General features: G+C 38.2%; 1 protein-coding gene across 1 annotated transcript in view; it reads left to right on the forward strand.

Moving 5' to 3' along the window:
• Positions 1-13,269, forward strand: part of DOCK8 (dedicator of cytokinesis 8) — a 96,906-nt gene that overhangs the window by 33,658 nt on the left and 49,979 nt on the right. The window contains exons 10-14 of the mRNA XM_076362219.1: positions 32-112; positions 908-1,067; positions 1,501-1,640; positions 1,874-1,967; positions 3,124-3,286. Coding sequence (XP_076218334.1) covers positions 32-112; positions 908-1,067; positions 1,501-1,640; positions 1,874-1,967; positions 3,124-3,286 — 638 coding nt within the window. The remainder of the gene's footprint in view (positions 1-31; positions 113-907; positions 1,068-1,500; positions 1,641-1,873; positions 1,968-3,123; positions 3,287-13,269) is intronic.

The raw sequence follows: 13,269 nt of genomic DNA on the forward strand, positions 1-13,269 counted from the left end.
TGTGAGTGTCTTATTTTACTGCTTTTTGTAGATAGAAAAAGTGCTTCAGCAAGGAGAAATCGGAGACTGTGCAGAACCCTACATGGTTCTTAAAGAAAGTGAGGCTGGCAAGGTAAGTAAATAACTATAAAGAGTGTTTAGATCAAAAAATGCATGCACAAGAAAAAAACAGAGAAAGAGCAGACCCTTTGGAATAGGACAGAATCCCAACATCATTGGGGAGGAAGCCAGCTGGTGCATCCATGGTGCAAGCAGTCTGGTGCATGATAATGCAAGGTGCACTTTCATTATTGACCCTTTTGGAAATCAATACTGACAAAGTCTTGAGTCGTGAAGCAGATAGGGGTGAGCAAAGGAGATGACAATGCAATGTGGAGTTAGCAGAAATATTTGTACCTCAGAGACATGTTACTGATTTGGATGGGCAAACAACCTGTTGTAGTGTGTACACGGCCAGTTCAGTGCTGTCGTCCATAGATAACATGAGCTCTGTTCAAGGAATTCATGGTCATTTACCTCCCTGGAGCAGACTGACAATGTTTGCTGGACTTCCACATGTCTCTCACCTTCAGAATATTGCTTTCAGCAGAATATTGTTTCTGTATCTGATGAAGGAAGTAGAACCTGCTAATGTTTCATGGTGATAGTTCATGCTGGGCTTGAGGGTCACTGCAAAAAGATCTGTGTTCTCCTTCTCTATAATGAAAATAAACTCATTGAAAAGAAGTGAGAAGTGAATGTACAAATCAAAACAGCTATGATCCTGACAGTGATGTAGCAAGAAAACACGAGAGATAAGAATGCAAATTGTTTACTGAACTGTAAATATGTAATTTTCATTTTTTATCTATACTAGCATTAAAATAACTGATTGCTTTTTAAACAGTCATTATTTTCTTTGTCTTAGACAAAAGAAAAGATTGAAAAACTGAAAGTCCAAGCTGAATCCTTTTGTCAGCGGTTGGGGAAATACAGAATGCCATTTGCCTGGATTCCCATAAGCCTAACTAATTTCTTCAACCTTTCAACACTTGAACGAGAAATACCTGAGGCTGAAGGTTTAAACGGTAGTTGTCTATGCTAAATATTATTCCATGTTTTAAGCCCAATTTTGGCTGAAAACTGGCTTTGTAGAAGTAAAACTCCCTTGCCATATGGAGTTCGTCTGAAATACAGGGCAATCAAAATACATATTACCTCAGTTTCTAGAGTATACAGGACCATTGGTCAACAACATTGGCAAATATGCTTTATAACCCATGAACTAAAAATTTGAATAAGCTTGTGCTCTGCAGCAGAAATAATGTCACTTCACTAAGTGTGTCCTGGCATTCCACTATTTCACATAGTCTGAAATAAAAGTAGTGGAATGTTTTAGATACTCTATCCTCTGATGTTGCTGGGAAGTTATGGATTTCTAGTGTATTCTAGTGTATTCTATTGTCTTTGTACTGAAGCAACACAAAGCAAGTTGATGTTTCATTTAATTTCCCTTTGAAGGGAAAGGATCCACTAGTGACAAGAGAGCAACACTGCTACAGGCAAGAAGACTTTCGGAGAGAAGTCTCAGCTCAGAGGACAACTATCCAATATCAAACTTCAAAACAATCTCTCTGACCCTCAGCACCTTCTTCAAACAGGTGCTGGATATTCTTTATTTCTGATTGCCTAAGACATTTTTCATCTATGTAATGTGAACTGCGTTGGGAAAAGTTACCAGTGATGTTCATGTGGGGACAGAAGATAACTGCTGTCAAGTAGCCAGTAACCCACTTGCTTTTGCATGCCTCAAGGACATGGTTTGCTCAGAAGCTTTTATCAGTGTTATGGAGTATTGTTACACAGGTACTGATTTTTGTCTTTCTCCTGGTAGGAAGGAGACAGGCTCAGTGATGAAGATCTGTTCAAATTTTTAGCGGATTTCAAAAGATCATCTTCCTTGCAGAGAAGAATTAAGACTTTACCAGGTACATAATTCATTTTGGATGGAAAAGGATATATGTACTTTTCACCCCTAAATTGTTCTGTAAATTCCAACCCCAAAATATAATTAATGGGTTTTAAGTCTATAGTATCTGCTATTGTGGAACTTCTTCGGTTCCCAGTGTCTACCTGACCACAGATGCTTTTGAGTTTTTTTCTGTATGAGTGAGTACAGAGATTTATATTTAGCTTGATATTCTAAAATTATTTGCTTTCCTCCCTAATTTACAGTGTATCTACTGGATGTCTTTTGTTATTATTCAAACTGTTTGAAGACAGTGCTTTAAAACAGATTTCTAAGATCCTTGCTATTTCCCTGCAGTGTTTTTAAATGGCTTACATTTTACAGAGGGAGATTAAAATGTGTACACATTCCATCTTATTTGGGTATTTGGGTCAGTGTTAGCTAACACAGTAGAGAAGCAGAGATAGTGTTTGGCTACTGTCAAAAACCTGACCAGCTTATTTTTTCTTTTTACATAAATTACAGCTCAAGCTTTTCTGGGTTGTAGAGGAACCTTAAAAAACATGAACTGAGCGCAAAGCTCTTTTGCCTTTTTAGCTGATTGCCAGAAATGACAAGTCTGAGTTCCCCAGTTTTCACTTATCACAACAGAGGATTTAAATTGAAAGTCTAGTTATACTTGGGTATATGTTACCAATATTAACTGTTTAACTGCTCACCACAGCAAGCCTGGCTTTCCTGGTGGGCGGTGTCTACTTTGGCAGAGATTAAGCAGAGCAGAATCTTGAGTGGTGGGAGTGAGAGAGAACTGTATTAGACAGCAGCCCTTTTATCCTTTATTTGTCTCCCAGACATTTTATTATTATTTATGTGTGAAAGATACTAGGACATCAACCCAGCATATAGCATTCCTTCTTTCTTTCCCGTTTCTTCGAAATTGTACAGGATAGAGATAAAGAGCTATACATTGGCCTGATGTGTAGGGATGTGTGTAGGTTACTTCCTGTGTATCTTTCTACACCTATGCTTTCATTCTCATGCAGTCTTCAAGTCAAAGATCCAGTTCCTATTTCTGCACTGTTGCTGTGTAACCTCACATATTGTTTTCATTTTTGTTCTATTATATGTTGGTTATTTTTTATATTTTTGCTGAGATTTCGTGATTTTTTTTAAAGGAACACTTAAACTGGAGATTGCCCCAGCTCCAGAAAACCTTGGTTATTGTCTGACACCAGAATTACTACCAGTCAAGCCATTTCCAGAAAACCGTAATCGTCCTCACAAAGAGATTTTGGAATTCCCAATTAGAGAAGTGTATGTTCCCCATACCATTTATAGGTAAGAAATAACATATTTTTTTTAAATTCTTAAGATCCATTTTCAAAAATAATTGTGATTTAGATATATTTTTTTCAGAAACAGAAACTAAAAATATTTTTTTTAAATTTTAAAGTCTATGCTTTAGGCTGATGATTTAATCTTACTAGCCATTACAAGAGAAAACACCTGCAAGATGTTCTATAGTGTATTTACTAATCTAATTATGTTGTCCTTTGAAAACTTTTCTAAAATGTCCAAAAAAACCCCTAACAGCTCCCATTGACTTGGCGCACATATATATATATATATATATATATATATATATATATATCTTTCCTCTTCTTTTTTTTTTTCCCCCAGTAGATCTTATTATCAGTTTTAACAGTTTTGGTAAATGTTTGTGCTGGGTGGTTTCTACTGTTAATTTGAGTCATCTGAGCATCTGAGGAAGTAATGTGTTCCTCTATGTACTTTTTCACCGTGAACAAGGACTCTAGGCTATGTCGTTTCTTTTCTTAAATCTGTTCTATTCTGGTTGTTTCAAGGAGACCACAGTGTTCAGTAGCATGCACTGAGCAATTCCCATAATTTCTTAGTGGTCTGGCACATCTGAGTCTCCAAGAAGAAATGAGTATCAAAAGAACATGCTTCAACATGTTTGTGCAGCATAGTGGTGCTAGTGAGCAGTTACATTGGTAATAGCTAACTAGCAATAATTCAAAACAGGTGTATCACAGTATTATAGATACAGAAATACTAACTTTCATGTGACCATTGTGTTAATGAAGGCATGGAAGTAAAGCAGAATGCTTCTTACAACAGTATTTGATGGTATTCTAAGAGACTTTTCTGATGCCTGAAACAGTAGCTTGGTGCTGAATTGCATTAGTGGCAAAGATGTGACTATCAGTTAGGAATCACAGAATGAAGAAGCTGAATGAAGGGATGTAAAGCTTATTCACTTCTTGCAGCAGAGATTAGCAAAGCGCCAGCTCTCCCACCCACTCACCTGACCCCACCCAGAAGGGGAGAAGGGAAGGGCAAGACTTGTGGTTCAGTACAACTCAGAACTCCAAGGCTGCAGACTAATTTGTCCTGGGGAGATGCTCCACACCTTCACGGGAAACTGGAGAGCCAGTGGGGCTGTTGGTGACACTTGGATTTGGGTCCCAGCTTTTAAGGAAAGCGAAAAGAGGAAGTGGCATCTTATCTTACGATAACAACTTGCAGTGTGGTGTCAGCAGGGAAATGAGTAAGTAAGCCAGTTTGGATAGATCCTCATTAGAAGTTTTGGAGGAGTTATTCCTGGGCTGTGCCATGAATCTGTGATACTCAAACTCCTGAGGGCAATTTCTTTGCGCTCTCGGCACCAGAATGCTAAAATACAGAGTGTTATGGTACTGCTGTCTTCTCTGTGTATCAAAGATAGAAGTGAATGTCTTCCCCACACCCCCACCCCCAATTTTTAGGGCTTCTATGCAGACATTTCTATAGGGGAAGTAGTTTTTATACAATTGAAAGTGCAAATGTAAATGAACTCGCGTTTAAATGAAAAAATAAGACAGAATTTTAACTTTCCTATTCATTGTCTGGCCCCAGTAAGGAGTAGCATGTGTTAACTCCAGTGTTCAGCCTGGTAGTGTATAAAGGTCTGCTTTTGAAAATGAAGAGCATTAGCAATGGCTGTGTTGCTGAGTAGAAAGAGAGTTGAGTCTGCACAGAATATTCACTTTAGTTCTCACCACGGTAAACTAGACATCATGAATATCGAAGCCACCATGCTGAAAATTAATTTCTGCATCTCCTGAAGCAAGTTTGGGTGTCTCTGCACTATCCTTTAGTTGCTAGGCTGTCTGTATTGGATACGTAACACCCACATTAGAAGAAATGCTTGCTACAGCTCAACAGTTACACTCTTTGTGCAAGAGTTTACACGCAGCGTGCTTAATCTCTTCAGGCTTTTTGGGCTCTGTTTTGATTTTCACCCTCCCTAAGTAAAAGTTGTAACAAAAACAAAGTAGGATCTGTCCAGTCTAACTTGTAATAATGAAGAGAATATCTATAAAGAATGTTTGCCTTCCTTAATCTTTACCTTAGTGAATCAATGGTGATGACATAACTGACATGCTCTAAGTAGTGTTATGCTGTAAGCTGGAAACTCAATCGATACCCAAATTAAACCCTAAAGACAGTTAGTTAGATACACTGGGGACATGGTGGAAAAAATGCAGAAATGCTACGTCATGTTTCGACTGCCTTGTGACAACAAACACGTTTGGAGCGAGAAAGGGGAATTGCCAGCTGAAACTGTTAACGAACTCCAGCAATAGTTCCCCAGAAAGTCAGATGAGGCAGCTTTGCAAACATTACGGAACAGCAGTCTGGAACTTTGTGGGGTCCAGGAAGTAACGCTTGTGTTTGTGCAGTGCCATTGAAAGCACCTCCTTTTCCCACAAGCCAGAATCACCTAGCCCCATCTGAGACACTTTTGCCACACAGTCATGCCAGTGCTCCATTTGGTGAGCAAAAGCATAGCTAGGGAATGTAGGCCAGTGTATTTGCTTAATTTAACTGCTTAATGCAGTTGTCCTTGCTTAGTTCTCTGCATGGTGAATACTGGTTTGAACCTATGCAAAGTGACTCTGAATTTGAATAGAGCCAGATATTAAGTGTTTCTTAATAATTTCTTAATAATAAAATAATGTCATTTTATTCCCTTTCCTCTAACCTGAAAAGTAGAACCATCCTGTCTTAATTAACCAATGTGCTAGCGTTTAGTCAAAACTGAGTATCATGGCCTGCTAGTGTGTTACAGGTGATTTAATGTTTCTTAATTTTTTATTGTAAGTCTGCAAACCAATTTTTTTTTTTACCAGTACTATAGATTTAGATATTAAAAGAATGAAAAATTGATAAAATAATTACCTGTTTTCTATTAACGTTATCATGAATGTAGGAGAGGGTAACATATAGAAATGTACTTGAATAACAAATAAAACTTATAAAAATACAGTCTGATAAGCTCTTACTGGCATAATAATACTTCTATACATGTCCAGACAAATACTAATGAAACATCTAGCTTCAGTTTTTCTCCTGAATGTTTAGAAGAAATGCAAAGATTTTGTTTACTTCTTGGGTTTTTTGGCCAATGTAAGATATTTCAAAGGAAAAAAGTCTTTTTTTTTTAAATAATATCTTTTTCCTTTGTGGTAGGAGAAGCAGAGTCTTCTGTTATAGTCTTTGAACTTAGCTCTTGCTAATTTTTATACTGGTGTAATGCCATTATTGTAAATTATGCTGTTTCTGATTTACGCCAGAGAGATCAGCCAGCCCACTTTCTTTGTGCACTGTGAAATTGAGCACTTCTTTTTGTTGTGTACCTACATTTCTTTAATAAAAATAGTTCCCTGAAAACGTCAAAACATTCCAAGATTTATTTATTTCAATACTCTTCTCTTCTTAATAGGAAAAATCATATAATTTAAAGTTTGTTTATCATTTTGTCTTCTCATGCAATATAAATGAAAATGATGCTGCTTACTGCCACTATGAAATGTAGGTGCTGAGGAAGAGGGATTTGTCCCATTGCTTCAGCAGTAACTCAGCTTAACCAGGCACAGGAAGTCCTGCTTTGATAGGGGAAGTGTCTAACACTTAGGGGATTTTCGGAGGGAGGCGGGGAAAAACCCCTTTCTTTTGCTGTTTTGTTTCATTTAATTGCAAACCACTTGGCACTGTGCTCAGACTTGCTGTAGTCTGCAGTGTGAGCTGGAGACCTTCTGCTTTGGTGGTAATCATTCTACTCCATCCTTGACTAGTTTTGAGCGAGGAAAGGCTATTGGTGTATAATGGTCTGTTATTCCCGTTACTGCCGTCACAGCATTATCTACTCCTTTCTGCCTCTCTGCCCATGGCATCTGGAGAGAGCATGTAGCCCTGTGCTTCTTCTACAGGGCCGTTGCTCTAGTTTTGTGCCGGTCGGAGATGCCAGCACTTCTAACTTCTTTTTCAGAGTAAACAAAGTGGAGATTAGTGTTGCATTGTTGTGCACAGGTGAAGGAAACAGCTTAAGCTAGCTACTACAGTTTCAGACAGAGATGTGAGTGTGTCCTGATTTATTCTGCTCCTCAGTACACAGGATTTCATCCCAGTGCAAATAGCTGCCTGCTCTTTTCCAAGCTCTGTAATCTCTCCTAGGCACCTACTATACTATCTCAGCAGTAAGAGGTTTCATGGAAAATTTCCTAATTTTTCTTTGCTTTTTATTCAGATAAAAATGACTTTGTCAATACTGCATAACAAAGCAGAAATAATGAAAACAAAAACTTCACAAACAGGATTCTGGGAGTGCATGCCCCTCTCCTATTGGCACCTTGTTTGTCACAGTGCTTTCAGATGAGGTATTACACCTGACTCCTCATAACAAACTTCATTAATTATGTAATACAGACAAAGCAGAAGACATGCTGCCATGGCATGGTGATCTCTGTGTAGTCACTGAGCAGAGACTCTGAATAAAATATGGATTTGTCTAAGCTTCCAGATTAAAAGAGAGCCTTTAAAGAAATGTGTAATTCTTCTTTAAAAAAATAATCAAATGCAAGTGGTTTAATTAGAGGGGTTTTTTGAGTTCTTCAGAATATTTTGGTTAATTGTAACTTGACATCATAAATTAGATTCTTGAAAACTCTATTTTCAGCAGACTTCTAAGTAAGTATAATTCAAAATGCAACAACAGCATTTTAAAAAAACCTTTACAATTTGGTGTCTTGAATAGCTTCTAGGTCTCTGTATGAAAATCAGTAGTATAATACCTGCTTTCACATTCTGCTGAGCACTTTTGTACTATTTAAAATCTATCATATACTGATAAATATTGTGTTTTGCCTTCCAAACAAATCTGATGTTGTATTTTTGATGCCATTGTTCTTCAGCTTCAGTATTAGTTTGTTCTTTGGTCTACTGTGTGGAAACAAAAGAGCACTATCAGCAAGAAAATCTTGTTAAGGAAAGCTTTTAAAACAACAGGAAGCAAATGCAAATCATTTATAATATATACCAAGTAAGCTAGTGCTCTTTTCTTTCACAAGAAGCTAAACTGAGTCTTCCAGAGACCTATAGGAATTAAAGATTGAAATTAACATGTAGGCATCTCAGTTCAAGCAACTTCCTAAAGTATAAGTAATGTGGGACTGAATGACAGTTCTTAAATCCAGTTCCAGTTCTACCACTGACTTTCTGCAAAGCCTTGGCTTATTGATTGTATCTCATCTTTTCCAGCTGCACATTCATATCCACAGCAAGATACCTACCATGCAGGAATGTTAGGAGGTTTAGTCTAATGTTTATACACTATGTTCAAACAATGCTGGGCATTTTTGTTGTGGTTTAATTCCCCAAACTTGAGGCCATTTTTTCCCACTTATTTTTCCCTGTCTTATAAAGGGTATCACTATTGCTTCTCCTCTAAGATGTAGAGATAAAAGCAATTCATTATCTAGCACAATGGCTTCCCAGAAAAACTGGGCTGCTCATTAATCATTATCATTAGCAGTCAGCACAACACTGAATGCTCACCTTCCTTTCAAGAAAGAAGCTATAACTGAAAACACAAAAGACATCAGTAGTGTGAGGGGCCTACCTTTCCAGACGGTTTTGAATGAAAGCATCTTCACTGATTTGGTTTTGCTGCAGCTCCACTTCAGCGGGCAAAGGCTTATGCTTTGGTCTTGCATGAATGTCTTAAGAAAAATTATCACTGATACTGCCCCTGGTTAGGTAGTAGGGTGCTGAATATTGTCCTTCTGTAAAGAGCTCCCAGCCAGGACTCTTAGAACCTAAACATTCTTTTCCAAACCTGCAGATCTTTTTGCTAACCTCAGGACACTGTGCTTTCTCCTTCAAATCATTTGTCTGCTTTTCACTGGAATGAAAATGCTCCAGTAACTTCATCCAAGAATTGTTAATAGTGCTGAAATACTGGTAGTAGTAGGTGGCTTCCCTTTTGGTAAGAACAAGTGACTTCTTTAGCTTAGGTTTGCAGGGCACTTAGAGAGAGAGGACATCAGTTTTCTCACTGGATTTTTTTTTTTTCCTCTTGCTTGGTAAATGGTTACTTTGAGGTGTACAGTTTAGAGAAGAGGCATCACTCAAGAGCAGTGCAGTTTTTCAGTATAGCTTCCAGCCTCCCTGGTCAGGATGGGGGAGTGTGTAAATACATCAATGAGACGATTAAAACAAATCCAAGTTCCACCTGTTGACTTCTAGCTGCATAGATCTTGCATGCTGCTGAATCCTATGTCATTCACTAAGGTTTTTAAGCATTTTCAACTGAAATTCTAGAAGTGCATAGTGTCTGTGACAACAAGAAGATGCTGGTAAATATGAAATATTGCCTCCCATTATCTAACACATGTAACTTCAGGGGGACACCTTACCAGTATTTTGGGAAGATATGGTATGCTATTGTACTTAATAGCACTCCTTCACTGTGTCATTTATTAATTAAATATATCAGGACAAAATTATCTCACCACAATTCTCAGCTGTATCATCGTATTTGAAATAGGTTCACTATTAGGTGTAAAAATGTGGTATGTCAGAAATTTCACTCTTTGATTATCGGGGTTCAATGACAATTTTGGGATAGAGCTTTGCCTCTATTTACACAGCTGGAAGAATCACAGGTCCTGGGATGGTGAATGGATGTATAAAATACAGCTCTATGGTATAGTTACTATCTTCCTTTTTTCAGCTTTTCATACTTCATTCAGGCAACTGAACAATGCCTTATGTGTGACCTACCATCTTGTTATTACAGTGTCTTGACATTGCAATAGTTGATACCTGGTGGATATCCACTCATTTCATCCACTTTAATAACACTGCCACTCAGGATTTAATAATACTGGAAACAGCAGGGGAACTGAGGTTATTGTCAATGGAACAGTGGGTTTAGTTTGGTAGAGGACTGCAAAGCATGGAGGACAGAGGCACCAGAAGGTGTATCATCTCTTTGATTTTCATATTTGAAAATTTTAAAACCATTTTAAGAGTAACTTCTGAAAAAGATGATATAAAGAAGTCAATTTTGTGTCAAAAAGTTCCCTACGTTTGCGCACCAGAAAACCAACATGATAAGTAAGAAATTATTTTGTTGGTGATTTTTATGATTCACAAAATCTCAGTTATTTGCCTTTGGTATTGGTTTTCAAACACATTATGTCATTGATTACTTGTTTGCAATATTTGATATTTGAAGTAATGGTAGGTCAGTTCAATTATGTATAATGAATAACTACGAGTCCTGGAGAGAAAGCTGTTAAATTTTAGTCTGACTTGCCTCTAATATCTAGGTCACATTTAAATTTAGAAATATCTATTTTCTTGTCATAATTTTGTGATTTGAATCTGCAGAAATATGATGTTTTGAGTCAGCCTTCCACTCAGTTCTTCTGGCAACATTTTTTTTCGTGTTGACTAAAACTTTAGTAGGAAATTTAATAAGGTTTTTACACCAATGCTAATGGACAGAATAAAGTGACAATCACTTTCAGCCTAAATTTAATGAGGATCTGACCACTGACTCTTTTGATGATTCCTAATTTTAGCAACATGAGAAAAATCATTCAAACTATTATCCAGATTATCCATACTAAGATACAGAATATATGACACACATACATCCTCATGAACATGACATGTTGAAGTTCTGTCGTTATGCCATTTGTTCTAGTCAGTGGCTGACAAGAACGGGTTTCTATATTTGGTAAAGTGTTTGTGATTTGTATTATAATTTTCAACCATTTTTTCCGAAGATTCCCCACCCACCCTGACAAAAGTGTAGACAAATCAACAAAGATTGAGAATTATAACTAATGGTTGTATCAGTTTTTGTTTCCAGTACCATAAGTATTAAATGGCAATGTTAACCCATCCATCGCTGTTCACCTGTAGAACATTTGTGGTTTATATCAGTAGTGACTATTTGCACATGTACTGGCTTTTGCGGTGTATAGTGTTCTTGTCACAGTCATCAGTGAACATGCCTAATATTTATTAGAAGTTTGAGATGCACTTGTTGACACCTCACACATTGTGTAATTTAGCAAGGAGAAGGATTTTATTATGTCACACATACGCACAACCAATAATTACAAATGGGAATATTCAATGAGAAGGGTCACAGCCTTGAAACTCTGCATAGATTTTATTTTGGCAGAAGATAGGTCTGCATTGCTTTGGCCATGGGAGGTGATCAAATCACCACTGCTAAGTCCCATGAAAGTGTAGGAAGGTCAGCAAATTCACATGAGAATTGCTACATGGTGTCCTGTGTCAGGCTATGTGGACCCTTAGCTTTCACAGCAACTCTGAAATAGCCTGTCTTACCGTCCCTCTGCTGGGTCAGTCTCCGACCCAGAGAAGCTGTCTGGATCCGTGCCTCACTCAGGACTCTGCTGTCCTGTGGGACTCTGTTTTTAGTGAAGTTGAGTGCTCTGCCATGGCTTTTGTTGACCCATACTGACACTGAATAGCTCTTTTGCTTTTTGTAAGCACATCTGACTCTATCTGGAGGTAGAGCCCTGCACTTTCTGTACGGGGAGTGAGGGTAGAAGTTTAATCACACTGACCAAAAGTAATTGCTGTGGCATGTTGTTTGAATATTTCTACTCAGTGCAGAGCCTCAAGGGAGACACAATGCCTCCTGGAGCTCACCACATCCTTATGGGCGTGCTAGCCATCCTATTATTTAAAAGACAGCAGTGTGTGCTGCCCTGACACCCCTGCTAACTGCCATGTGGAAATGCTCCTTGTCATTGCTTCCTCTCAGGCTTTTGGAGGGTACGGATGCCGGCAGGCAGTAGCACTTACTCAGTGGTCAGCAATGGGTCTACAATTCATGCCTGTTTGAAGGAACCTCTTTTGATCATCTCCCCACCTTCCTGCTTTAAAAAATCAGTCATCACTTTCACCTCTGCAGGATATCCAGAGTCAGCATTTGCCTCTGTTCTTCCTCAGTGCTGATGGGTTTAATACACATGTAAGCAAGATCCCTAAAACTGCTTGAGCATAAACGGCACAAGCTTTAGCTCTTCGGTACAGTACTTGCTGGAATAATGCTTCCTTGGTTGTGTAGTCAGCAGAGAGCTCTCTGTGATTTTACATATCTTTCATCTCAAGTCACATCTAAATGTAAAATCCAGTGCTCAGGGACATTATATGGATTTGTGACATCTTCTGCTGGGCTGCAGATTAATGAAGCAATGACTGGATTATGCAGCCTCCCCTACATGTATTTCTTCACCTTTGGCAGATGTAATATTGATAATATCCTTCATTTAATATGTCATTCCCCCAGGCATAATTCAGTGGAGGTTACCAATATATTTCTCTCTTTCACTTAGCTTTTCCTAATATCATCTTGGAGAGAATTTGGCAGAGCAGAAATTGCATTTAAGAAGGTAAGGAAGAAAGTGCATTAGTGTGGCAGGCAGGAATACTATTCCGAACAAAGGGAAGGGAAAGTTACATGCTAGTTTGTTTGCTAAGGCATGCCATGGCCCATGTAGCGTGTGTTGGTTAGCAAAGTAGCTTGGACTGTGTAGCTGAAGAGCATTGTCACATTGTGACACATGGCAATAAGGAGAATCAACCACAGTTTTCCAGGTCTTGGGATACAACAAATGGAAGATGGACTGTCTGACTTAATGACAACATTCTCCAAAGCTGCTCCACATTTTCAGCTGACAATAGTGCTGAGGAGATGTCCATGATAAGCACAGGTCAATTTTGTGTGTAGCTTCTGACTGTCACAGACAAAAGGAAAGCATGAAAGCCCATGAGTAGTTCTCATTGTTTCTCACTGGAAGCCAGCATGCTTCCACCAACACTAGTCTTATTCCTTACACTCAGAGGACAAACAGTGAGAATCCTATACCAGACCAGGAAAATGAGACATTAAATAGACATAATTGTGATGCCAGAATATGTGTAAT

This window comes from Aptenodytes patagonicus, chromosome Z (genome assembly GCF_965638725.1).
Source record: "Aptenodytes patagonicus chromosome Z, bAptPat1.pri.cur, whole genome shotgun sequence".
NCBI classification, from domain to species: Eukaryota; Metazoa; Chordata; class Aves; order Sphenisciformes; family Spheniscidae; genus Aptenodytes; species Aptenodytes patagonicus.